Genomic DNA, 22865 nt, shown 5'->3' on the forward strand with positions numbered 1-22865 from the left:
GTGACATGAATGGGGGACGTGGAGGGTGTGACACAAATGAGGACATGGAGGAAGTGAGATGGGTGGGGATGTGGAGGGGGTGACATGAGTGGGGAAGTGGAGGATGATGTCACGAGTGGGGACATGGAGTAAGTGATTTGATTGGGGATATGGAGGGGGTGACACTAGTGACATGGAGGGGATGTCTGTGGTGGGGACATGGAGGAGGTGACATGAGTGGGGACATGGAAGGGATGTCACTAGTGGGGACACGGCAGAGACGGATGTCGGTGGTGTCGAGCTGGAGGGGGCGGCACTGGGTGGGACACGGAGCGGGTCTCGGGGTCCGGGTCCCACCAGACCCCGCGGCCGGCGCTGGCCGGGGCGGCCGTGACAGTTCTCGTCAGGCACCGTCGCGGACAGCCCCACGTCCCGGCAGGCGGGGGCCTGCGTGCCCCGGTCAGGCAGCCCCGCGGGGGCCTTCGGAAGACCGGAAGCGGGCGCGCGGCGCATGCGTACTCCTTTCCGCTCTTGGGCCCGCCGCTGCCGCCACGGTGAGGCCGCGCTCTCGGCTCGTATCGGCCTCGCATCGGCGCCATCCCGGGGCGGTGTCGTGGGGCCGCTGCTTGGCCGTGCTGGGGAGCCCTAGCGCGGGTCCCCCGCGGCGGGATTTCCGGGATCCGGGGGGGCGGATCTAGGCCCGAGTTTGCAGGGCGGGAGGGACCGGGGGCGGTAGGCCGCGGGGAGGACCAGGCCTGGGGCTGGGGTTCCCTGGGCTGGGGCGGCTGGTCCCGGCTTCCCCCCAAGCCGCGGGGACGAGCCGGGGCGGGAGCCCCGTTGAGTTGCCAGCGGTGGCACCGGGGCAGGGCTCAGCCCTGCTCGGAGCCGGCACGGGGAGGGCGACATGACCCGCGGGGACCGGCAGCGCTGCGGTTTCTCGGTGCTCGGGTCGGAGTGTGCCGGGCCCAGTAGGTCAGGAAACACCTCCCGGAATCGTGTGTCTCCTCGCTGGGCTGTGGCGGCCGCAGCGCGGGCTGGGGTGGGCTCCGAGAGGGGATAGTGAGAGGCTTCCTCTGCTCCCCACTTAAGCGTAGATTAACAGCAGCACAAGCGTCCCCCGGAACCATGGCAGAGCCGAAACACACCTTACCCTGAGCTGTGGCTCTGCCCTACCTGCCCCCACCCTCATCTCCTGAGTTGACTGACATTATGCAGCCTACAGTCGTTAATATGGTGGTGTAATTTAATGTTAAGTATCACAAATTTGGACTGCTCTGTTTTCCTTCACAGGAAGACAATGGGGAGGGGTGCCTAGCAGCTCAGGTGTTGAGAAGTAGTTCAGAAAGTTCTTACAGGAGACAGTAATCTGGGGGAGTGTTAGTTAAGCGTTAAGCTTCTCATGCAAACTAGCACTGTTATTATTTTATTACTTCCATTAGACTCCTGAATGCTTTTATTTTAGATCAGCAGTATTTACTGTCTACTGCTTATCTCTTATTCAGATGTTGATGCCCAAGAAGAACCGTATTGCCATTTACGAACTCCTTTTTAAGGAGGGAGTGATGGTGGCCAAGAAAGATGTCCACATGCCGAAGCACCCTGAGCTCGTTGACAAGAACGTGCCCAACCTCCACGTCATGAAAGCCATGCAGGTACGGAGGCGAGGGTGGACTGGGAGGGCTGGGCTGCTGGGATCAGGGCACAGGAGATTGTTGTGTACCTGCGAATAAACATCGTCAGCCGTTATGAAATAAACACTGTCAGACCTTGCTTTGCATTTGCTGTTTCTTTCCTGTTACAGTTATTTCCCTGTTTTTTGTTATTTTCCTGGTTTTTGCTGTTTCCTCCTTGATTTATTGTTCCCCACAGACTGTAGAATTGTAGAATCACAGAATGGTGGGGGTTGGAAGGGACCTCTGGAGATCATCTTGTCCACCCCCCCTGCTTGAGCAGGCACACCCAGAGCAGGGGGCACAGGACCGCGTCCAGGCGGGGTTTGAATGTCTCCAGGGAAGGTTGTTATTTTGTGGATCCACATCTCTAGCTCCATTCTTTTAGCTACAATACCTCTGTGTGTGGTAGCTCCTTGTATTTTCTCACAGAATGGGAATGATGCTGTCATTTTGTCTTGTGCGCGTGAACTTTTATCTGTTTCTAAACTTTTATTCCCCGTGTACCCCTGTTAAGCTCTTCTGTTCATAAAAACATCTGGTGAGGGTCTCGATCATATGTGAAGTAACTGAGAATTCTCTCTCTAGTCTCTGAAATCCCGTGGTTATGTGAAAGAGCAGTTTGCGTGGAGGCATTTCTACTGGTACCTGACGAACGAGGGCATCCAGTACCTGCGTGATTACCTTCACCTGCCCCCCGAGATCGTCCCCGCAACCTTGCGCCGGAGCCGCCCAGAGACCGGCAGACCGCGGCCCAAAGGTAAGGGGTGGCCAAGAGCTGATGGCTGAGTCAGCAGGAGGAAGCGGGGAATGAGGTTAAGCGTGTGGGACGGCACAGGTGTGGTGGATGGACAGCTGAAGGTCAGTGTCCGGAGCAGCCTGCTGTGAGCTGCTGTGATTTTTGGTGTATAGACATCAGTAGATCAAGGAGTCATGTATAGGTTTTGTTGCTTTTGTATTTGGCACTAGGCTGATGGCCACTGGCCTACTGAGAAGCTGGGAGAGGGCTAAAGCAAGCTGTGAGACTGACCGGGAGGAATGCTTTGAGTGTGGGATTTGGCCTTCTCTGGTGACACAAGTGACTGGAATCGCTGAGAGTGGGCGCGCTGAAACCGCGGGCTGTGGATTGAGGTACCGGTTGGTGCCCAGACACGGCTGAGGTCCAAAGTGAGGGATTTCTCTGGCTGCCAGGGCTTTCCGACAGCTGTTCTTGTGTTTTGGGAAGAGCCTGCAGCAATCACTGCAATTCTTCCCCAAGAAGATGGTGTGTGTCTGTCTGGACATGACTGCCTGTCTTGTCCAGCAGGTACAGAGAACCTTGTCCCTGGGTGAGTTATCCACAGAAGAACCACCTGGGAGGCTGTTGTGTGAAAGCACAGTGGCCTTGGCGAGGATTGCTGAGATAGGGAACAAACTTGAATTTGGGTGTAGCACATGGGCACGGGATTCGATGGCTGAAAGCAAAAGCTAAGCCTGGGCGCTGGATGTGCTTCACATGGGGGTTCAGCTGAGGCACCTGTGGTTCAGGTGGATACCCACAGTTCTGGCCTTTATCGCGTACACTTAACAAGCCGTTAGGCAAGGCAGATTGTTGACAATGCCATCACTTTTAAAAAGATTTACAACAAATACGTGCAGTGTATTGGTCTTGCAGCTCTGATTTTTTCCTTGGTGGGTTTTTCGTACCCCACAGTGAAGGAGATGCTAGTCATGCAAACAGACGTGTTGCTGATGCTGACTGCTCAGACTGCCCGCAGCTGACTCCCTACAAAATGTGTTGTAGACCGCCTTGCAGGTGGCTGAAACGTATTTCCAGAGGTATTCTCTAGTTGTAGAAAGCAGTATTAAACAATAAAGTTTGGGTTGCAGACCTCCCTATTTAGTCCACACAAGGCAGAAGCTATGCTTTTTCCTTGCAGATGCTTGGTATTGGCCTGTGAATGGCTTGTGAACCATTTTGGTGTCAGCTATGGTGAGCAATGTCATATTGTGTGCAGTATACACAAATGTGAGGTGAATGTGCTGAAGCCACTGTGCCTCTCAGTACAGTTCTGAAAAGGCGACTGTGTTCCAAGGTAGTAGTTCAGGACAGGAGGGATGGTTATGTTGCTTGTGCATTTCAAAATGCTTTGCAAAATCCCTTCTGCTTGGTTTTCCTGGTTTCTTGTCCAGTAGTAGAGAAATGCCACAGTTCAGAATGTGGATTGTGAAATTGCCCAGAAGATCTCTGGGGAGATAAAACCTTCTGGAAACTTAGAGAAAGGAGAGGGAAAATTATCGCAGCCATGGTTTGTGGTAATGCAGAATAGCACTGGCAGAAGCAATGTTTCTTCTTCCTCAAGGCAGGAGGCGGTGGGTCTGTCTGCCTTGTGTGGAGTTGCCTCTTGTGTTTACCAAGAATGCCGTAAGATGTCATCCTGTCCGTAAAGGAGGACTCACTCTGTCAAAGGGGAGTCCTGCATGACAAAGCTCTTTCTTGTAGATGGTAGGAGTCTGCTCTTCCTGCTTCTGAGCTACATCGTGTCCTGTCAGCAAGGACTGGACATTGCCATGAGGACGGAGGCACCTGTGGGTGTGGGGTGCTGAGGAGTTCACCTACATCTCTGGCAACTTGTTTTTTAGCCTAACAAAACTGTAGCATCATCTGCTTCAAAGGAAACAATTGCATTGAAACTAGGAAGATGATGGTTTCTTTGATCTCTTGAGTAGCTTTGGATGTTACCAAATTTATTCTTTAGATGCTGTGTTTATCTAGCAAGCTAAAGAAGCTGCATATCTAACAGGAGGGTGGGGCTTACAGTTCCTGGCTAAAATTTACTTGGTGTTTCTGTGGCGAGGAGGCTTTACTTTGCAGCATCACAGCCCTTCTACTGCAGTGCCAGTGACCCCGTTCAGTCTGCGCCGTGGCAGGGTTAGCTGGTAGGGCTGCACAGATTGTCTGGTTCTGTGCTGTTTCCCTGGGGATTTCCTGCCTTAGGCTGCAGCAGACCTGGAGCTGCAGAGGTATGCGTGGATGGTGATGTAGAATCCACCCTTATGGGTCTTGCTTGGCCTCTTGGGGATTTGGGGCCTTTTCTGGTACTTCCATGCAGTGCTACTGACTTCCTCAAGTAAGGTTTGGTACAAAAGCTGGAACAGTTAGTCTAAAGCAGATTTTAGACTACTGTGTATTTGATATTTGCAATTTGTGTCTCTGTTACAGATGTTGTTGAACTGTTAGAAATCCAGGATGGGCAGACCTGAAGTTTGGGAAAAAAAAAAATCCATTGGCTAGGGGATGTGCTGTAATGGTTTAACTGGGCAGAAAGGAAGGATGTAGAAGCACCTGTAGGATAAGTTAGTGTCTGCACATCAGTGGGTTGTGTTTCTCTTTGTAATAAAAGCACTTATGATAAGAGCTAGGTTTTGTATGGAGTAACTAGTGCCCATAGTATAAATCAAGCCTGGAGAAGTGCGTGATTTTGTGTTACTTGCAGCACGCTTTGAACACTAGTACACTGTGGTGTGCCAGGCAGCAACTGCCTGAGCATGAGGACCTCAGCCCGGTGCTGTGGGAGCATGTGTCATCCTCGACACTCAGGTCAAAGCCCGTAGGAGTGGCACAGAGGCTGGCGGTTCCACCGCATCTGTTTCTTTCCTGCAAGTGTTCCGTCTGATATTAATCTGATGTTACATAGATAATCTGCTCTTAGTTTCATTAATCTATTCCATGGTGGAGGATTTGTGATACTGATAGTGTAGCTGTATTTTAGGTAGGGATCAGAATGTCACGCAGTTTGTGACTTAGCTACAAACAACCTTGTCGGATGTGACAGATTCCCTGTATTTCTGGGTTTTTTATTGTCATTAATTTTTGGCCCTTGTTTGAAGGCCAGAAGACTGTTGAGATGATGCTGTAAATTTTTCACATTATTTAACTTCAACCCAAGCACAAGCTGGTGCATTTCAGCAGATTTTGCCCTTAAAGTGAAGTTTTGCATATTACATCACTTCTTTGTTGAGGTTTATATACACTGAGCTGTCTAAGGAGCAGCTCTGCTGGTAGACCTAATGTTTAACTGGAGGGCTTTTTTCTGCCTCAAGATGCAGGGTCACCCGTGGAATGAGTTGTTTGTGTCCTGGGTCAGCGGGGTATTTGACGTTGCTGTTTGCACTTTCAGGTCTGGAAGGTGAACGTCCTGCACGTCTTACTCGGGGAGAAGCCGACAGGGATACGTACAGACGCAGTGTCGTTCCACGTGAGTGTCCGTCATGTCACTGTATGAATATCAGGCTGACCTTGCTTTTGGTGCAGGTTTTCTCTTTGGGAAAATTGTCTTCCGGTTTGGCCTCCTTTCGAGAAGAAAAGGGGAAAATTAGACTCTTGGCACAGCTTAGGCATTTCTGCAGCAGAGTTAGTCTGTATCTGCTTATGGATATGATTCTTTTCTTGAACTTTGTCAGGCTGGACTGTGGGATTTTCTCTGGGGTGGTTTCAGTAAGTCTTTAACAGTCTCAATAACAGCTTATTTTACTTTGCTATATTTTGCCTTGGTTTAGTCGTCTTTGATTGTAAACATTTGATTTGAAGCAGGAGTGCTGTACATGGAGAGCGTGTTCTTTGGTTAGTAACTCATTCATCTCTCTCTTCAGCTGGCGCTGACAAGAAGGCTGAGGCTGGTGCTGGAGCAGCCACTGAATTCCAGTTTGTGAGTATTTGCATTCAAGTTTTGCTTCCTTTATTGAGGCTTTGATTAGGAGAAACTGGATAGGCCATATCTGCATGCTCCTCAGTGTGGTGCTTCTCAGGTATGCCAGCTGGGGTTAGGTATTTGGCTCTGATTGTGCAAGAGAGGCTGGCAGCTGTTACCCTTTATGCCCAGCTCGCTCGCTGCGTTCCTGTCGAGGAAGCTACGTGATGGCCTCGCTGCTGCGAAGGGAAGCCAGTGACGCATTTGAGAAGCGAGCCAAGCTCTCTGGAGGAAACGCATGATTTTATACTTCAGCGGTGGAAGAGTTTGGGACACGATCCACAGAGCTGGCTAGGATGGGTTGATTTTCTTCTTAGACTCACTCATCTGGTTAACCTGTGTCAGGTAGCTGCTCTCAGACAGATCAGAGTTAGGCTATGCTTGGAGCAGGGGATGCTTAGCAAAGCGGTGCAAAGTTGAGGAAAGACAGCCAGCTCTTTCATGACATTGTTGGTTCTTGCTGCTGTCACTTGCTTAATACGGTGACTTCTAATGCTTTTCCTTTTCTGTTGCAGAGAGGTGGATTTGGTCGTGGACGTGGTCAGCCTCCTCAGTAGAACTTCCTCCTCATGTTTTGTGTATAATAAAATAGGTGAAAATGCCACCTGGGTCGCATCACTGTGTCTTATTTAAGTGCATCAATCAATCGTGTAGCAGAGAAGTGACTCAAATCTTTGGCATGTGTAACAACAGCAGTGGACTAACTTGTGATTAGAAGGCAGGTTTTAGGAAGGAACTTCGTAGGCCTGGTGGTTACTGGTGTAGGGTTTTGCTGGTGTGTAGAGGTGATGCTTATGGAGGAATGAGCATTGGTTCATGGCAGCGCAGAAGCGCTGCAGGCGGTTTTTCTGCTCTGCCCAGGAAGACACTCATTTCTTGTAATTCCCAGCGATGCAGTAAATCTGGGATGAGGGACAGTTCTAGTCTGCAGACAAAATTCAGCAAGTTCAGCTGTGTTGGCCTCAGGCGCTCTGTGGATTGGACACACCAGTGAGGCAGGTGAGGGTTTCCTGTATCCTGGTTCTGAAATCACCAGGTTAATTAACTGGCTTAGGAAAGACGTGACAGCACCTGCTCTCTGGAGCCGAGCAGAGCTGGGGCAGGGAGGCGCAGCTCGGGGTCCCCTGCAATGTGCAGCCTACCAGTAGATGTCACCCGCCAACTAATAACGGGTGGTGCTAATTGGGAATGGGTTTCTGTGGCCTGGTAAAAGGTGTCTTGTTCAGGGCAGCCTTAATATCACAGAAGTGCCAGGCACTAACCCGAGGGGAAAAGGGGTTTGTTCCAGTCCTAGTTTGGGGTGAGGGAAATTGTGGGCTCTTTGTTTTAACTGATCCATCTGCCTCTGTTCCAGTCTGCAGGTTGTGGCTGAGCTAAACCTAATCCAGACTAACCTGCTGAGTCCCAGGTGACTGGATTTAGCCAAGGTGCACTTCACAGTCTTATTCTTAATGGGGAATGTGCATTAAAGCTGCTCTTCTTCAACTTGGGTAGTGATGTTCTTGAGCTTCTGGGTTGTCTGCACCTACTGGGGCTCTTTGTTGAGGTTTCTGCTTATTTCGTGCTACAGTCTAGCAGTAAAGTGCACTTGCTGCTATGCGCTTATAGTTGTGATTCTGCCTGGGAAGTGGTGTTGTGTTGAGCAAAACGTTGAGCCTTGTGAAGTTAAGCAACTATTTAAAATCACTTGGAGTATGTAAGTGTGTGGCAATTGGTATGAAGCGCCAACTGTTTTCTTCTAAAAGAACATTTGACTCGATTTAAAGGGAAGATCCACATGAGCAAGTAAAAATTGCTTTGGTTTTGGGGTGAAGAACCCCAGTCTACTTAGACTCTTCCACCAGGGAAGTATTACCTCCACATTTTAATCTCATCCTAGCCTCCTAACCCACCAGTCTGTCCAGCCAGGGACAGGAGCGCTGTGCAGCGGAGAACGGGTTCCATCCCCGTCCTCTCAAAGCTTTTTAGCCTAGAGCTGCCTGAGCTGAACAGGGGTCTGAGGCACGGCTGTTATCTGTGTCTCCTCTCTGGGTGGTGCCTCCACTGGGTGCTCTGGTGGAATCCGCACCTGGCACAGGAGCCTTTTACTCTACCAGTGCACAGAGTTGGAAGATGTTAAAGGCTTTTCCACTTACCCTCCATTTTTGACCCTCTCCTGTTGCAGAGCGGAGGCCAGGCTGCTAAAGCCAAACCAACACTGGGCAAATACAGCTCAGAGAAGTACTGGACCCTTTGCCTGGGTTTTCCTCCCCGGGGAGCACACAATGTCAGGGCTGGTGAGCCTGTGGGGGGCTGCAGCATATGGCAGCACCCCTCAAGCCAAGCCCTGGGTGTGGGTGCCTGCAGCGGGGTGGTGCTCACAGTAGCCACTCACGGGGTGCAATTTTTGGGGTGTACAGGGTGCCTCATGGAATCGCGCCCTTAGCCTGAAGCCTAAAAATGCCTGCGGGAGGCCCGTGAGGAGCAAGGAGTGTGTGCAATAGTGAGTGAGGGGACCTGCAAGTGCCCCTGTGAGGCAGCTTGGTGCTGCTGCCTCCCGGGCTGAGGCCAGCCGGTGTGCAGAAGACCCCTCTCTACCCACCCCGGGGTGCAGAGCCCCCCCTTTGTTCCGTTCCCGCCCGTGGGGTACAATGGGACCCCCGCAACGGCGCTCCGCCACTGGCGTAAGCCACCCCCTCCCGCCTTGCGCAAGACGGGCATTCTTCCCTGCCCGGCGTCTGCGCGCTTTGCGTACAGCCGCTGTCAAAGCGGAGCCATGTGCGCGGCGGGGGCCGGCTCCGCTCCAGCGCCTTTTGCGTAACTGCCAGGGCGCCCCGGCACGGCTTACGAACAGCCGCCTTATTCTCGAAGGCGGCCTGCGCCGCTGGCGCAGAGGGCTCGCGTCGTGGTGGAGGGAGGAGGCGGGGGCGTGGTGGCGCCGTCTCCGCGAGGCGGGGCGGGGGGGGGGGCAGAGCGATTCTGGAAGCCGGGTTGCGCCGTTTGCGTGGCGGACGCGCCGTGGAGCGGCAGGGGTCAGCCGCCGCCTCCCCCGCCCGGCGGCTCTACGCCGTTTGCGTAGCGTGCCCCAAGATGGCGTCGCGGTCGTCGTCGTCGGCGGTGGCCGGAGCGCTGGCAGCGGCAACGGAGTGGCTGGAAGTGAAGGGAGGGATGAGGCGGGCGAAAGGCGGCAGCGCGTAGCGGGCGGCTCCCGGCCTGCGGGAGACAGAGCGAGACCGAGAAAGAGACTGTCGCGGGCAGGCGGCCCCCCTCCGTCCCCCCCTCCCCGTCCTTCCCCGCCCGCCCCTCACGGGAGCCCCGGCGGGTCCTTCCCGGCGCCGCCGCCCTCTAGGCCGCGGGCTCCGCCGTCCTCCGGCCTGTCCCCCCGCCCCGGGCCGCTCCCCCCACCCCTCGGAGCGGAGGATGATGAAGCTCAAGTCCAACCAGACGCGCACCTACGACGGGGACGGCTACAAGAAGCGGGCGGCCTGTCTCTGCTTCCGCAGCGAGAGCGAGGAGGAGGTGAGGGCCGGGGGGCCGCGGGCGGCCGGGGGTGGCTCGTCCACCTCCCTGGGGGGGACACGGGTAGGGGCGAAGCGGGGACCCCCGCGCAGCTCCCCGCACCCCCGGAGCTGCTCGGGCGTCACTTGGTTGCAGCGGGATTTTTTTTTTTCCTAGGTGCAATTAAGTGTCGTTGGGAAAGTTGGTGTTCTCCCCCGCCTCCCCCCCCCACCCCCCTTTTTTTTTTTTTTTCTCTCAACTAAACATGATTAAAAATGCCCAGAATGAAACGCCTGTGGGGTGGTGGAAGCGTCTGGTAAGGAGTGTTGTGGCACGGGATGGGATTTGGCAGTTGAGTGGACCCACCACGCTGGCAGAACTTCAGTCCAGCACATCACATGAGATGGGAGAGGAAACCTGACCTTGGATTTATAAAAAGAAACTGGGATAAAAGGGGGATGATGGAGTGCCAGAAGTTGCTGTCCAGAGAGGCTTGGGAGGAAGTGGGAATTAAAGGTAGATGGGTTGGTTTAAGAACGGCCGTGTTGCTAAGCGGCTGTATTGTCTGTGAAGTTAAAAAGAGAAACTTTACTTAGATATGCGATTTTTTCACTATTCTTTTTTAAGATCTTCTCAACGTGGGCTTGGGGTACTTGGGACGAGCTAGGCTGCGAGTCATCTCTTGCTTCTCCTGGAGTCGGGCATACTTCATTTCATTTACTGGTTCCTGAGCAGCTGTGCTAAAGTCTTTGTTCTCCTGATTATCATATTTGTAGCTACAGGAAATCGGAAGGGAATGCAGACAGTTCACTGGAGGAAAATAAATTAGCATACTGTTCAGTTATTATTTAACGTGGTGAAGGAGGCTTGACAAACCGTTTGTAGCTGTGCTGTCATGGTGAAGAGTGTCAACATTTCAAGTGTAAATGGTCTGAAATGAAAACAATATGTTTTGGTGAGGCGTTCGTCGTAGCTGGTCCTTCCCACTGACTTTCAGGAAGTCTATGATACTTTGAGCTAACTATGAAGAATGTATTTGTATCATGTAGTGAGACTGGGGCTAATCGGCATGGGTGGTTGAAGGCATCCGAGTTTCCTGATGCGATTTTACACAATTTGTGAGGCAAGCCTGGCAGTTCTTATCAAGAGTTAGATGCTTGACCATGTTTGATTACAGTACGGTTAAAGATAGAAATGTAATTTTAACAGCTACCTGATGCGATCAGATTTTGACTGGTTGTTAGTCTTTATTTTCCAACACCTCAATTTGCAGTGTCGCACGGGCTCCCGCTTGCCTCACGGCGGTGGTCTGTTACGTGTTCTGGCCAGCGGGAACTGGGGTCCAGAGCTCTTACTGTGCTGAAGACACAAAGGTTGGTTATCATGGCAGTTTCACCATACTGACCCAAGGTGGTTGAAGAAGAAAAAGTAAACTCATTCTAGAGGCGTGCTAACTTGTGACAAATTCCTTTCAGTGTAGTTTAAGCTGGTTAAGGTTGAGCTTTAAAGCTATTTTTGTGTCAAAGTTGTGTCTGTGTTGTGGCTTGCAACAACTTTCAGTAGACTGAAGAATCTTGTTTAAACTGGTACAATTTCAGGCCTTAGTTCCTAGGTAAGACCTAGAGTAGAAAAAAATCTGTTTCTAATGTCAGAGGCAGGAGCTGAGGTAGCTGTCTCCCTGTGCTAATTGTGCTTTGTCATTTCCCTGGGTCTGCTAGGGAAGCTGGAAATGAAGCTCTGGAAAACTTTTTGTGTATCAGGGCAATAGAGGCTCTGACATGAGCACCATTTTCTCACTTGAGCTTTGGTCACTGTTGGTGTTTGGCCTTGTCTCTGATCTCCCCAGTAAAATCAGGTGGTGTATTTTACTGTTCTGTGGCACATTGAGGAGCACTAATTGCTTTGTAAAATGATGCAGCATGGGATGTAGATTGATTTCCTCAGGTACCTGCATGTGTGCGGTTTTTTTTGTAAGTGAGCCACAGAAATAGCAAATCAATGAACTACAGTTTTGTTTCATTCTGAAGCGGCCTCCTGAGGACACAGCCTTTCAAACACCATATTTGTATTTAACATGGAGCTGAAACGGCATCCTGCGTTCTCACGTATGACATACCCTGCTGCAATAGCTGGTCATGAGGTGGACTTTTCCAACAAATGCATTTAGAAAAGTTATTGCCAAGTCGCAGCGTACTAAGCACCCCCCGCCCCAGGATGGGCTCCTGTCACAGGCACTGCTCTTCATCTCAGTCAAAAGGCCTCAAAGCCATTTAAATTATGCTTGTATTGATTACTGAAATCAGCAAGCAGGAAACATTGATTTTTATTAATTTCTCTTTCTAAGTATTTCTTAGGTTAGTTGTCATTTGTTGGTGTTCGTTTAAACTTTGAGAGAAGTCTACTTGTCTAACATTATTGCTGCGTGCCCTTTTTCAAGAACAAGAAAGGTGTTATCTGTACACATTTAATTATATAATTTAACATGTCTGAAATATTTCTTGTTTTTCTTTTGGAGAATAATACATTTTTTTACACTACTGGCATAATTTATTATTGATTACTTCTATTTAAATGGAAATTGAAATCTGTTTAAGAGGCATCTCCTGGGAGGCGAGTGGGGGAAACAGAACCAAAGTATGTTAGTCAAAGATCTATTAAAAGCTTACTCTTTAAAAAGAAAAGGGGGGAAAAAACGCCATGTTTTGATAAATAATTTAAACTTGCTGTATTAAAGTATTTTTTTTTCCTAGGAGTGGCTGTTTCTGGTTACTGTTTCTTTTAAGTGCTTAAGAAATAGTAGATCTTAGCTCTTGCATTTCTTCATTTCCTGCTATGAATTTAAAAACCCCAAGTTTTCTCCCTTTTTGAACCCCTTATTAGTTCCAGTTTTGTCAATGAACAAGAATAAATAAGAAAAATTCTGTTTACATTTACAGAGGAGGCTGCCTTTTTTTCCTTTTAGGTGTTTAACCCCAACTCTTCAGTTAAGTGATTTGATTTTCTTTAAAATCTTACCAATCAATAAAGATCACTCAAACAGTGTGTCTTTGGTTAGGCATTAAATTTTCAGATAGAGAGTCTTAACATGATGATACTTACTTTGTTTCTTTAAGTGATTTATTTTTTCCTTATGCTGCTTGAGGTTGCACGTTTTCTCTGTAATGCGTTTGGAAGCTACTACTTTTGGACATGAAAGAAGCTCTGGAACGTTTTTGGAAGACCAAACTGGCTGAAAAGATGTCTTTGTTACATATTGCTTTAAAAAACAGTACAGGGAGAATTCATTTAAACGTGAATCGCAAATGAAGCAAAGAATACACTTCTTAATTGGACTGTGTGGAAAAAAATCTGTATCTGTGTTGTCTCATAAACAGTAAGGCACCGCAGAGCAGTGTCTCTTTGGGCAGGAGGGAGAACGGGGGAATCAACAGGATTAATTCAAAGAGATTGTGAACAGACTTCAAAGGACCTGTCGGCAACCGAACGCCAGGACTGCTGTTTTCATCTTTTCAAATGGAGTAAAATCCCTCGATATTTGCTGCTTCTGCAGAAGCGGTGAAGGAGGGTGCAGAGCAAGAGATCCCGAGTCTTGCGTTACCTCCAAAATCACTCAATTTATTGCTTCTGATGTCAGTGCCTCTCAGGATTGCTATTATGGTGTTATTTTTAAATAACACAGTATTTTTTGTGTAGACCAGCTGTTTCAATGAGGAAATGTTCCAGAAAATTTCACTAACGACTTACTATTTTGAAGCAGATGGAAGCCTGCTCCATGGCAGCATTTGTGTTATATTTTAACAGAAATAAAACAGTTTGGCTTTAAGTCCCGCACTGGTGTAGCTACAGGTTTAAGCATGCCTGCATTGTATCTGGTGAAAGGACAAGCTGCTCATTAACAACTGGTATTTTTAAAGACTTTTTGGAGGAAATGCTTCAGATAGAATAGGATCCAGGATTGGTCGTCTTTTCTTAATCGTGAATGAAGTCTAAATTGAGATGAGAAAACAGAACTTTCACACAGCGTCTGGTAAGCGCCCTGGCTCTGCAGCTCTGTGAGCGCGCCAAGCCAATACGGTCACCAGAAGCTACGTTTGTGTAGCCCCACAACAGCCTCAGTTGGGGAAAGTAATTTGAATGCAAACTAACCTTTTTCTTCTTGCTTCTCCGGGGTCAGTTTTAAACCAAGCTATGATGTAATACAGCAGTTCTCAAATTTTAACTGTAGACTACATTGGTGATCACAGAGTGTTCCTGGGCCATCCTTTGTGCATTTGCTTCAATACAAAAATAATAACAGCTAAAAACACTTTGAGTACTTCACTGTTGGGACATAAAGGGAGCCTGGCATCATATGGTCATCATACTTGCCATGGAATATAGCCTCAGAATCTCTGTTCCAAGGGCTTGGTTTGACTCTGTTCCCTTCAGCTACATAAAAGGATTGTGGTTGAAACCAAATAAAGTTCTCCCTGTCTGTTGCTCACACATTACCACATCTCCAGTAGGATAGAGGCCAGTTTAGAAATAGTCCTCTTGCTTGTGCTTCTTCTGTCCCTCTCCGTCATGCTTGTAGCTAGCTTTCTCCAAGGTCAAGAGTATAAACCTCTGTAAAACCTAGCTTTCGTCTTAAAAAATGTTTTCTAGCCTTTTCGTAAAGGCAGCTTTCACAAACAGTTTTATAAGTAATTCCCTGGTCTCTTGTCCATTCCCAAACTACACAAGAATGAAAATTGTTAAATTTTCACTTAATTTACTGGAAGCTCTGTAAGCTGTTTTGAAACTGAAGAATTGAGTCAGTTTTGTTTTGCTGCAACTCAGGGAGAGTGATGAATATGGAAAGAGGAGAGAGCGTACTCCACCCCTTGGTTTGTTGAGAAGGTCCCAACAGCGGTTGCCGCCGTCTCTTTGTGTAACACTCCTCTGAAATCCCTTCCGTTTCAGATTCGTTTATTGCCTGACCAGAGGCTGTAGGTGCCTTTCCTACCTTTCTCATCACTTGTTGTGTCCCATTTCCCCCTCCCCCTTTTTTTTTTTTTAAATCATGATCAGTTCCCTGACTTGGTTCATCTCAGCACCCTTCAGACAAGCTACCAAAGTGCAGAGGCAGGTACAAGCGGTTGGTGGGGTGTTCCCAGCTGGGAATGCTGCCAAAGGGCCTGATCTTTCCATGGGTGGTCTCTCAGGGTCTTGAAAAACAGCTCTTTCCCCTCTCAGAGGAAAATGATCACATGCTTGTACTTTTTTATTCTTCTTTTTTTAAATAAGGAAAATTATCCTGGTTCGCATACCTCTGTGGTGGGGTCGCCCGGAAAAATTGGATAGAACAAAATTCAGAAACTTTCCATTCTACCTTCTGAATAGTAAACATCAGTGTTCGGATGTTGCATGTAATATCCAGCAACTGGGAAGCAGGTACTCAGCTTCTTTAAACAGTGGTTCTTTTTCAGTCTAACTGGGAGACTGACTGCACAGACTAGTCAAGGATCTTTCAAATTTTGTGTGTATTTGTATCAGAATTTGTGTCTCTGTAGCTGTCTTTGTGCAGTGAATAATGCACAGTAACTCTTTGTTCTCAGAAATTTCACGTTAACATGTGAAATTCAGAGGGATACAATTACCTGCTGGGTAGATTTTTTTTTTTTTTTGAAGATGCTTCGGATGGTTTGAATGTTATTTTCATTTGTATTGACTTGGGTGGTTACTTTTTCTTGTGTAAATAACATATATTGAAGTTATGTGTAGGATTAACTATATTTGAAAAGCTTCTCAAGAGTTTTCATGGCTGTAGGGTTTTTGCATGCTTTATTTTATGAACAGGACTTGCTAATCAAAACAGTAAGCGCATACATAAGCAGCTGCTGACATCCAGAGTCATTTGGTCTGTGTAAAAAGACCAAAATACTGTTTCTTTTTTTTTTTTTTTTTCTCCCCTTAGGAAAAAAAAAGCCATTTAAAAGCTAGCATTCCTTCTGGGAAAAGTCTGCCTGGATGAGTTGTGTAAGTACCGCGTGGTCAACAAACTGGTTTTGACAGGCAGAAATAGGTTATCGGTTTTGGGGTCTTTCACTGGGAGTGCCTCCTTATCAGTCCTTCGCTTCTGAAACAAGCGGCTGCTGGTGCAGGCATTTCAGCTGTTCTCTCTGTCCTGTCCCTGCTATGAAAGGCATGTTGCAGATAATTTTTGTGGTTGTCTAAAACATAATTTTGATGGAGGGAGAGGACTCTGGATTGTGTTCTTCGGTAACAGTAGGCACTCACTCTAAAGCCATGAGAAAACTATAGTAACAGCAATATGACCCTTGGTATTTTGAAGCCAGAGCAGCGGTACAGGACGTGATGATTTATTATTGTTCTTCTACAAAGTAGCCTAAAAACCAATGGGATTTTCTTGATTTTTTTCCCTCTATTGTTATAGTACCGTAGGTGCAATCCAAATGCTTGAAATGACTTGAACTTCTTCCAGCTCACCTCTTCTCTTTCAAGGCTGATGCTTCACTTTGTCAGGTTCTGTAGTGTGAATAATTTCCCCTCTAGCTTTCTGCCATTGATTTCCTGCTTCCAGTTTCTAGGTACCGCGTTGTAGGTTAAATCACATCATGCTACGGAGCAAGGTGCGGGTGTGTGTGTGAAAATAACACTTGTCTGAGGAAACGTATTCTGCTGAGGAGCAGCGAGGACATACTTTTATGGTCAGGAGAGCTTTTCTGTGGCTTGCTGTTGAGGTTGTGTGTATTCTTGTCTTAGCTCAAGATGCTGTCACGTTAAAGCCGGCTGCAGCCTTGCTGACCACAGCCTGTACTTGCTACTACTATGTGCTAACTTCGTAACGTGCCCTGAGTAGCAAGAGGGTGGGAGAAGCCCTCCTGTAAGCCTTGGCACGTGTGTTTAGAATATCCTGCGTTAGTAGTTTGGCAAAACGTGTGTTTTGGTGTGGTGTAATCGAGGCCATGTTGCTGCGGGTTAAATTAGATTGATTTTTGCATGGCTTTGCTAACTGGTGTCCCTCTTCACCCCCTCCTTCTCTTGATCTCCATTTGTCAGCATTTGCTGTTCCTAGTGTTTAAAGGTGGTTTGTAGTTGAATTGAGATCCCAGTTTTGTAAGATATAAAAGCACTAAGTATAGTAACAACAATATATTGGGTTTGTAAGAACATTTGTTAACTTTGGGTAAAGCATAAAAGGTCTTTATTATGCTGGACACAGAACTGCACCGGCTACAATATCCTGCCTGGTCATAGGGCAGATCGGAGAGTCACTAGCACAGCTAAGCTCCAAACTCCTGAATACAGAGACTCTTGCTAAATTGAAACTTTCAAACAAAGACAGATTGTCCAGACGAAAATCATTGAAGTCAGCCATCTTCTCCACCCATCTCGCTACAGTGTGTTATGAAACATGTTATTTTCTTGCCCTCTATATTCTGATAAATAATGCTAAAGTGTGAAATGAGTTTAAATGTGTGGAGGTTTGTGCTTTAGTCACTGTGCAAAATACACGATTTTGTGGCTTAGTATTGGTAGAAAACATGAAGGAAAGTGTAGAGGCTGTCTCAGTAGCCAGTAGCTGTAGATTGGCTTCTGGCAGCAGAATGCTGGCTGGGCCAAAAAATGTGTATTTAACATTTTGTCTGCTGTTTCATACTAAGTCTGCCAGCTTGATTGTCCTTAGGCTGGCACGTGTGGGTAGGACTGTCTTTTCCTGGAAGCCTGGAAGGTTTGCAGCTCATTTTCTAATAACATTGTAGCCTGGCGTCTAAGAATGCTGTAGCTCTTTTCAGCTTTGCTGTAATGCTTCTATGGAGCCTCTTTCTAGGAATCATGTTCCTTATGGTGTAGCTTCTCTTCTTTTATTTATGGGTGGTGGTGGTGGTTGTTTAAATCCACCATAGCATGAAAGAACCTGGGAATCCCTCAGTCTCTGTTCTGTTAACTGAGAGTTAATTCTCTGCTTTATTTTGGCTGCCCAGTTTTTGCTTTGCAGACCATGATTTTTGGGGGAGTAAGCCAAAAAACCCCCTGATGTGAATACAACAGAGTTGTGTGTAATTAGGTTGTTTTAAGGTCAGCATTGTGTATCAGGGGCTCCCAGATTTATCCTGGTGACCAACTCTCTTCCCCTTTTCCCATGGAGCTCCCAGCTCCGCGTGTGACGGTCCAGGCACCCTTAGATCTCTCGGCACATTTCCTGTCTCCTCCAGGGAAAGTTGGTAGGCTGCTCTAGATTTGTTTGGGTTTTTTTGTTTGTTCGATTGCATGCTGCTTTGAAGGTTGCTTACCAGGAGCGCTACAATCTAGCGCTGTTTAGGAGCCCCTGCTGCAGACTTCAAACTTTGCTTATTTTTCTAACCATTCTCTTATTTCATTGCTTGTGTGTGAGAGCTACTTCAGGACTGCCTTGTGCGTTGCCAAAGTGGCTTGTGTTGCTCATTTCCCTGCTTTGAAATGACATAATTGTCTTTCAAATCCTGGAAAACAGAACTTGGCCACATGACATGATACCTGCAAATGCTCTCCCAGAAAGACTGCAAGGGTTGGCTCCAAAATCTGACCCCAAAACTCCTATAGGCCAAGAGTCTCAGTAGCCATCTTAAACGCAGCTGCCTGGCAAGAATAAAATGGAAATGTCAACCTTCCTTCGTGTTTTGGCCTGACTTTAAAAAATAAAATAGAAAAGTAATTTTTTGTGTATTTTTATGACAGCTTTGATTAAAATATCTTCTTTAGCACGTATTCAAATGAATGTTTTTGTGTAATAACAAAGTTAATGAGCAAAAATGTAGGTGTCGAGGACATAGGAGATATTAAGTGGTCCTTTGAAAAAAACAACTGGTACTCTTCTATTTTACAGAATTCAGTTGCACTGGAAAATGTTTGGTCTAATTGAGCACTTGAATGACATTTTTTGTCACGTTATATCGTAAAATGAAGGTATAGTGGCCGTTTTCTGTCTTGGCTTTTTGATGTAAGCCTTCTGCTCTGTCACGTGCTTGTACTGAAACTTAAAAAATAATTCTGACCTCATTATGGCAGAAATACAAACTATTACATCCCCCTGCTGCAGCCTGTTCAGCTGGGATCTTTGCTTCCCCAGGTGTTTTATGTTCACCCATCCAGCTGTCCAGGGGGTGGGGGAAACATTTGTGTTGGGGAATGTATTTCTTATCTTGGAAACAGCATTCGGGCTGTTCCCCCAAATATTAATGCTTTGCAGAGAGAAGCCGTTTTTCAGCACATCTCATTTGACTGGCTTTGGGCAGTTCGTAAAGTATTTGAATTATGTTGCCTTGTGAAAATATAGATTTGGGTTATAATGACCTTTTTACTTGATCCCTTTGAATGGGTTGCATGTGTTGGGACACAGGACTTCTTTAGATGTGTGGTTTTTTTGAAACACAACAGTGTCTCACCCTCATTTTGAACTAGGCCCCTTTGTCTTGGGAGAGCTCATTGGTAGCAATATCCTGTTTAAAGTTGTTTTAAAAGAATGACCTTGTAGGGCATGTTTCCTGCTCTCTCTTGATGGGATTTCCTTTTTATTAAACAGGAAATAGTCTGATTACATAAAAGTGTGAGAATGACAGGTTTTCCTTCCCAGTGAGGGTTGTTCATGTTAATTCTATTCAGAAAACTCACAACCGCCAGAGCAGCTGAAGTTAATTTACTTTGCCTAAAACTGTTGTTTACACCTAAAAGTTCCTACTAGTGTGTTGCTAAAGCATTGTCTTAGTCTGAGCAGGCCAGCAGGCTTTCCTGTAGCAGTCTTTGCACAGTGATTTTCTTAGCAGATACTTTTTCTCACAAGTGCAACAATGGCATGAAGTGTGCTGGGCTGAGTTTCAAAGATCTGTTTCTGCGGGTTGGGTTGGGATTTTTTTTGGTTTTTTTGTTTTTTCTCCTTTGAGCTGGGACTCTGAATTGGAATCGGAAACGACAAAGATGATGCTTCCTTACCTGGCAAGAAAACATATACTTGAATGTCTCTTACTTTCCTTTTAACTTTGACCTCAGAATCACCTGCTGACCTCAAGTTAGGAACTTCAGTCCAAGCTCTTCTGTGTACAGTACTGCTAGTGAGCCCGGATGAAGTAAAAGTCCTGTAACGTAATAGGAAAAGGTACTGGGGTAAGAGGCAGGTCAGTGGAGCTCGTTGCGTGATGAGTCTGTGGTGGCCAAATATTGGCAAACCGGAGGCGGTTGCTGGTGACAACCTTGTGGTCCCAGCCCACGGTACCCAGCTGCCATCCTGAGCCTTGAAGGCTCAGCGGATGACTGAAGGTTACATTCCCTATTTAGGCATGGCTTACGATTGTGTTTTATATGGATTGGGTGTTTGGGGGGAAGGAATTCTGTCTTCCTCCTGAAGAAGGCCAAATGCCGTGGGATGCTACTATAATATAAATGCTGTTCTGTTGCAACCTAAGCCAGAAGACAGCTAAGGTAGTACGTGTCTCCAGTAGGAAATTAATTTCTAGTGTGCACTGTTAATTGCCTTAATTCAACAGAGAGATTGGGAAGTGCTCAGGGGTTTCGATGGGGATGTTTGATAAACTACGTTACTTCATGCATTGCAGGATTGAGATATGGGTTCTGACTGAAGCAGGAAGAGGAGGCTTTGAGACATTATTACTGGTGGTATCCACAGAAAATTGCTGATTAGAGGAGCGCGGACACTTGAGAACACTGAGTTTAGCTCCAGACTTGGGAAAGGTTAGACCAGCAGTTGCCAAAATGTTTGTTGTGACCCCTCTTCAGTTTCTGCTTTAAGCTTTGCTACTCCTGGTTTGTGAGCCATTGCTTGGACCTCCACAACTGATCCTTGTCTCCTCGTCCTGGCGTGTTCTAGTCTGTTAGCCCCCCTTTTTCCCTGTGCTGAGCAGGCGTGGTCTGGGTGGCCCTGGAAAACCAAAAATCGCTTTCCAGGGCAGTTGGTTGACAGATGAGAATTTTCAAAAGACAAAAGAACTGGGAAACCCTGGAAATATTATACTTGTTTTTGTTTCAGAAGTTTAATTTTGAATTCTGTAGGTAGGTTTCCTCTTGATAATTAGTGCAAATCTTTTCATATCCTACTGGTAAATCAACATTTACACAGTAAAGCCTGGGATTTTAGTGTCTCGCACAGTTTAACTTTGAAATGTCTGATTGAAACTGTTACAGCTGGCCTGTAACCTAATTGGACTGGTATGTTGGAAAGTTTCTGGAGCAAGTCGCTGTGGCTCTAAGCTTTGTGCCAGTGAAATGATGAAGACTCTAACGAACAAGCTTTGTTTAGAGAGCTGAAAAACAGTATTAGTTTTGTTTTTAGTTTCCATCTCTGCTCATGGATGTCTTGCAAGTAGATTTAATAATCTCGGTAGATTAATAGTCTCGGTATTCTTTGGGAAAATTTTTAGCCAGTTGAGATTGTTAGTTAGATTTTGTTTCCAGAAGATGACAAAACAAAACCTGAACTTGTTCAAAACAGAATTACACTGGAATCAAATGTGTTTCAAGGAAAAGTGCCGCAAAGCGTGCTTCTGAAAAAATTACTCCTCTGAGAATGGACGAACATGGCTGAACCATTTTCCTCATTCAGAGAAGTCTGCCCTTCCTAGGGTTTTTAAGTGGTTTAATGTAGGTTTATATTTTGCTTATATCTCCTTGAACAACCTCATCTAAACCAAAGCTAACCAAGTGCTGGCTTCACAGTTGAACTCTTGGGTGCTGCCGCATAAGAAGAGGTGGACAGGGAAGTTGAAAATCTTTGTTACAACAATTGTGCATAAATAGTTGAACGGGCAGTTACCCGACTTGTATATGTCATTAGCATAAGTGCAGAGGCGGACAAGGCCAAAGGTACCAATAAAGTTAAATCAAGCTACTTCTGCAAAGGGTGAGGGTGCTGAGTAGCTTCTGTGCCGTATTACGTTGTTGCCTGACACGTATCTCAAGCTGTCAGGACTACTTAGTGACTTTGAGTATAGCAGTGAACTCTTGCAGCGTAGGTGTTGTGATGCTGTATCAAATAGCAAATCGTTGTTTCGGTATGCAGAGGCATAACTTATTCTGCAACACATCGGAGCACCAAGAAGGTAATGGCTGAGATAATTTGGAGTGTTGGAGTGCCTTGGTGTCACTGATAATGTAGTTTGCACGGCTGTCTGAAAGGGGCTAAGGAAATTGTCTTGGAAAGGTGGAGTATTTTCAAGGACTTGTGTTGTGTTGGTCGTGTTTGGAGGTGTGAGAGGTGCAAGGACAACTTCTCCAGGTCAGCTGGCTCTGAAAAGGAGCGTTGCCTTGAGTTTATACATCAGCTGCGCTCTACTCTCTGCAGGTGCTGCTGGTTAGCAGTAGTCGTCATCCTGATCGATGGATTGTCCCTGGGGGTGGCATGGAGCCCGAGGAGGAGCCCAACGTGGCTGCTGTGCGAGAAGTCTGTGAAGAGGTGAGTGCTTGACGAGAACGGGAGCTCCTGGAGCATTGCTGCTGATTCTAAGCCAAGGCTCTGGGAATTTGGTTTTATCATTCCTGCTTCTTTTCCTTAAGGTGAAGAAGAATATAGGGTCACTGGTGATATCTACATCATACGTGGGAGGGAGACCAGAGTCCTAAACAAAGATGTCCTAAGTCCTAAACAAAGTCCTAAACAAAGGAATGTAATTAATGCTCTCAGTTGGAACAAACTTTTCCTCACCTGATACCTTTAACTGAAAACAGGTAAAATTAGGCTATAGTGATTTTGATACCTACGATGATATTCTCAGTTTTGTTTTTTCTGGGTGAAGAACAGTTTCTTAAGAGAACTTCAGAAAAACAGCTGTGCTTTTGTGGAGCAATCTAGTACTTGGGGAGAAGGTAGAAATAAGACCTTATGAGCTACTAAAGACACTCCAAATATAGGGACCTCGATATGTTTTGGTCTAATACATATTTTGAGTTTTAAGTGAGTAAGAGAAATCAGTCATAAGAACTATAAGCAACAATTTCTAATGTGTTTGTGTTGTTGTTTTTTTTTTAACTTGAAGCCATT

The 22865-nt window shown here is 46.7% G+C and overlaps 2 protein-coding genes across 4 annotated transcripts in view; both read left to right on the plus strand.

Annotated features, from left to right (window-relative positions):
* Nucleotides 1-425: 425 nt before the first annotated feature.
* RPS10 (ribosomal protein S10) lies at nucleotides 426-6983 on the plus strand. The gene is made up of 6 exons (XM_064472161.1): nucleotides 426-533; nucleotides 1482-1631; nucleotides 2238-2409; nucleotides 5810-5887; nucleotides 6282-6337; nucleotides 6895-6983. The coding sequence occupies exons 2-6, from the start codon at nucleotides 1482-1484 to the stop codon at nucleotides 6934-6936; spliced, it is 498 nt and encodes a 165-aa protein (XP_064328231.1). The 5' UTR covers nucleotides 426-533; the 3' UTR covers nucleotides 6937-6983.
* A 2011-nt stretch (nucleotides 6984-8994) lies between these two features.
* NUDT3 (nudix hydrolase 3) overlaps nucleotides 8995-22865 on the plus strand; it is a 31484-nt gene continuing 17613 nt past the window's right edge. The window contains exons 1-3 of one of the 3 annotated variants that reach the window (XR_010376126.1): nucleotides 8995-9877; nucleotides 10034-10372; nucleotides 10484-14850. Coding sequence is in view for 2 of the 3 variants with exons in the window: in XM_064472159.1 (XP_064328229.1) it covers nucleotides 9010-9877; nucleotides 10034-10119 (954 nt within the window). In the remaining variant the exon portion in view is untranslated. Of the gene's footprint in view, nucleotides 9878-10033; nucleotides 14851-22169; nucleotides 22281-22865 lie in introns of those variants that run through there. The other 2 variants (XM_064472159.1, XM_064472160.1) reach the window with 2 other exon arrangements.

Source organism: Phalacrocorax carbo, chromosome 23, assembly GCF_963921805.1.
Source record: "Phalacrocorax carbo chromosome 23, bPhaCar2.1, whole genome shotgun sequence".
NCBI lineage: Eukaryota > Metazoa > Chordata > Aves > Suliformes > Phalacrocoracidae > Phalacrocorax > Phalacrocorax carbo.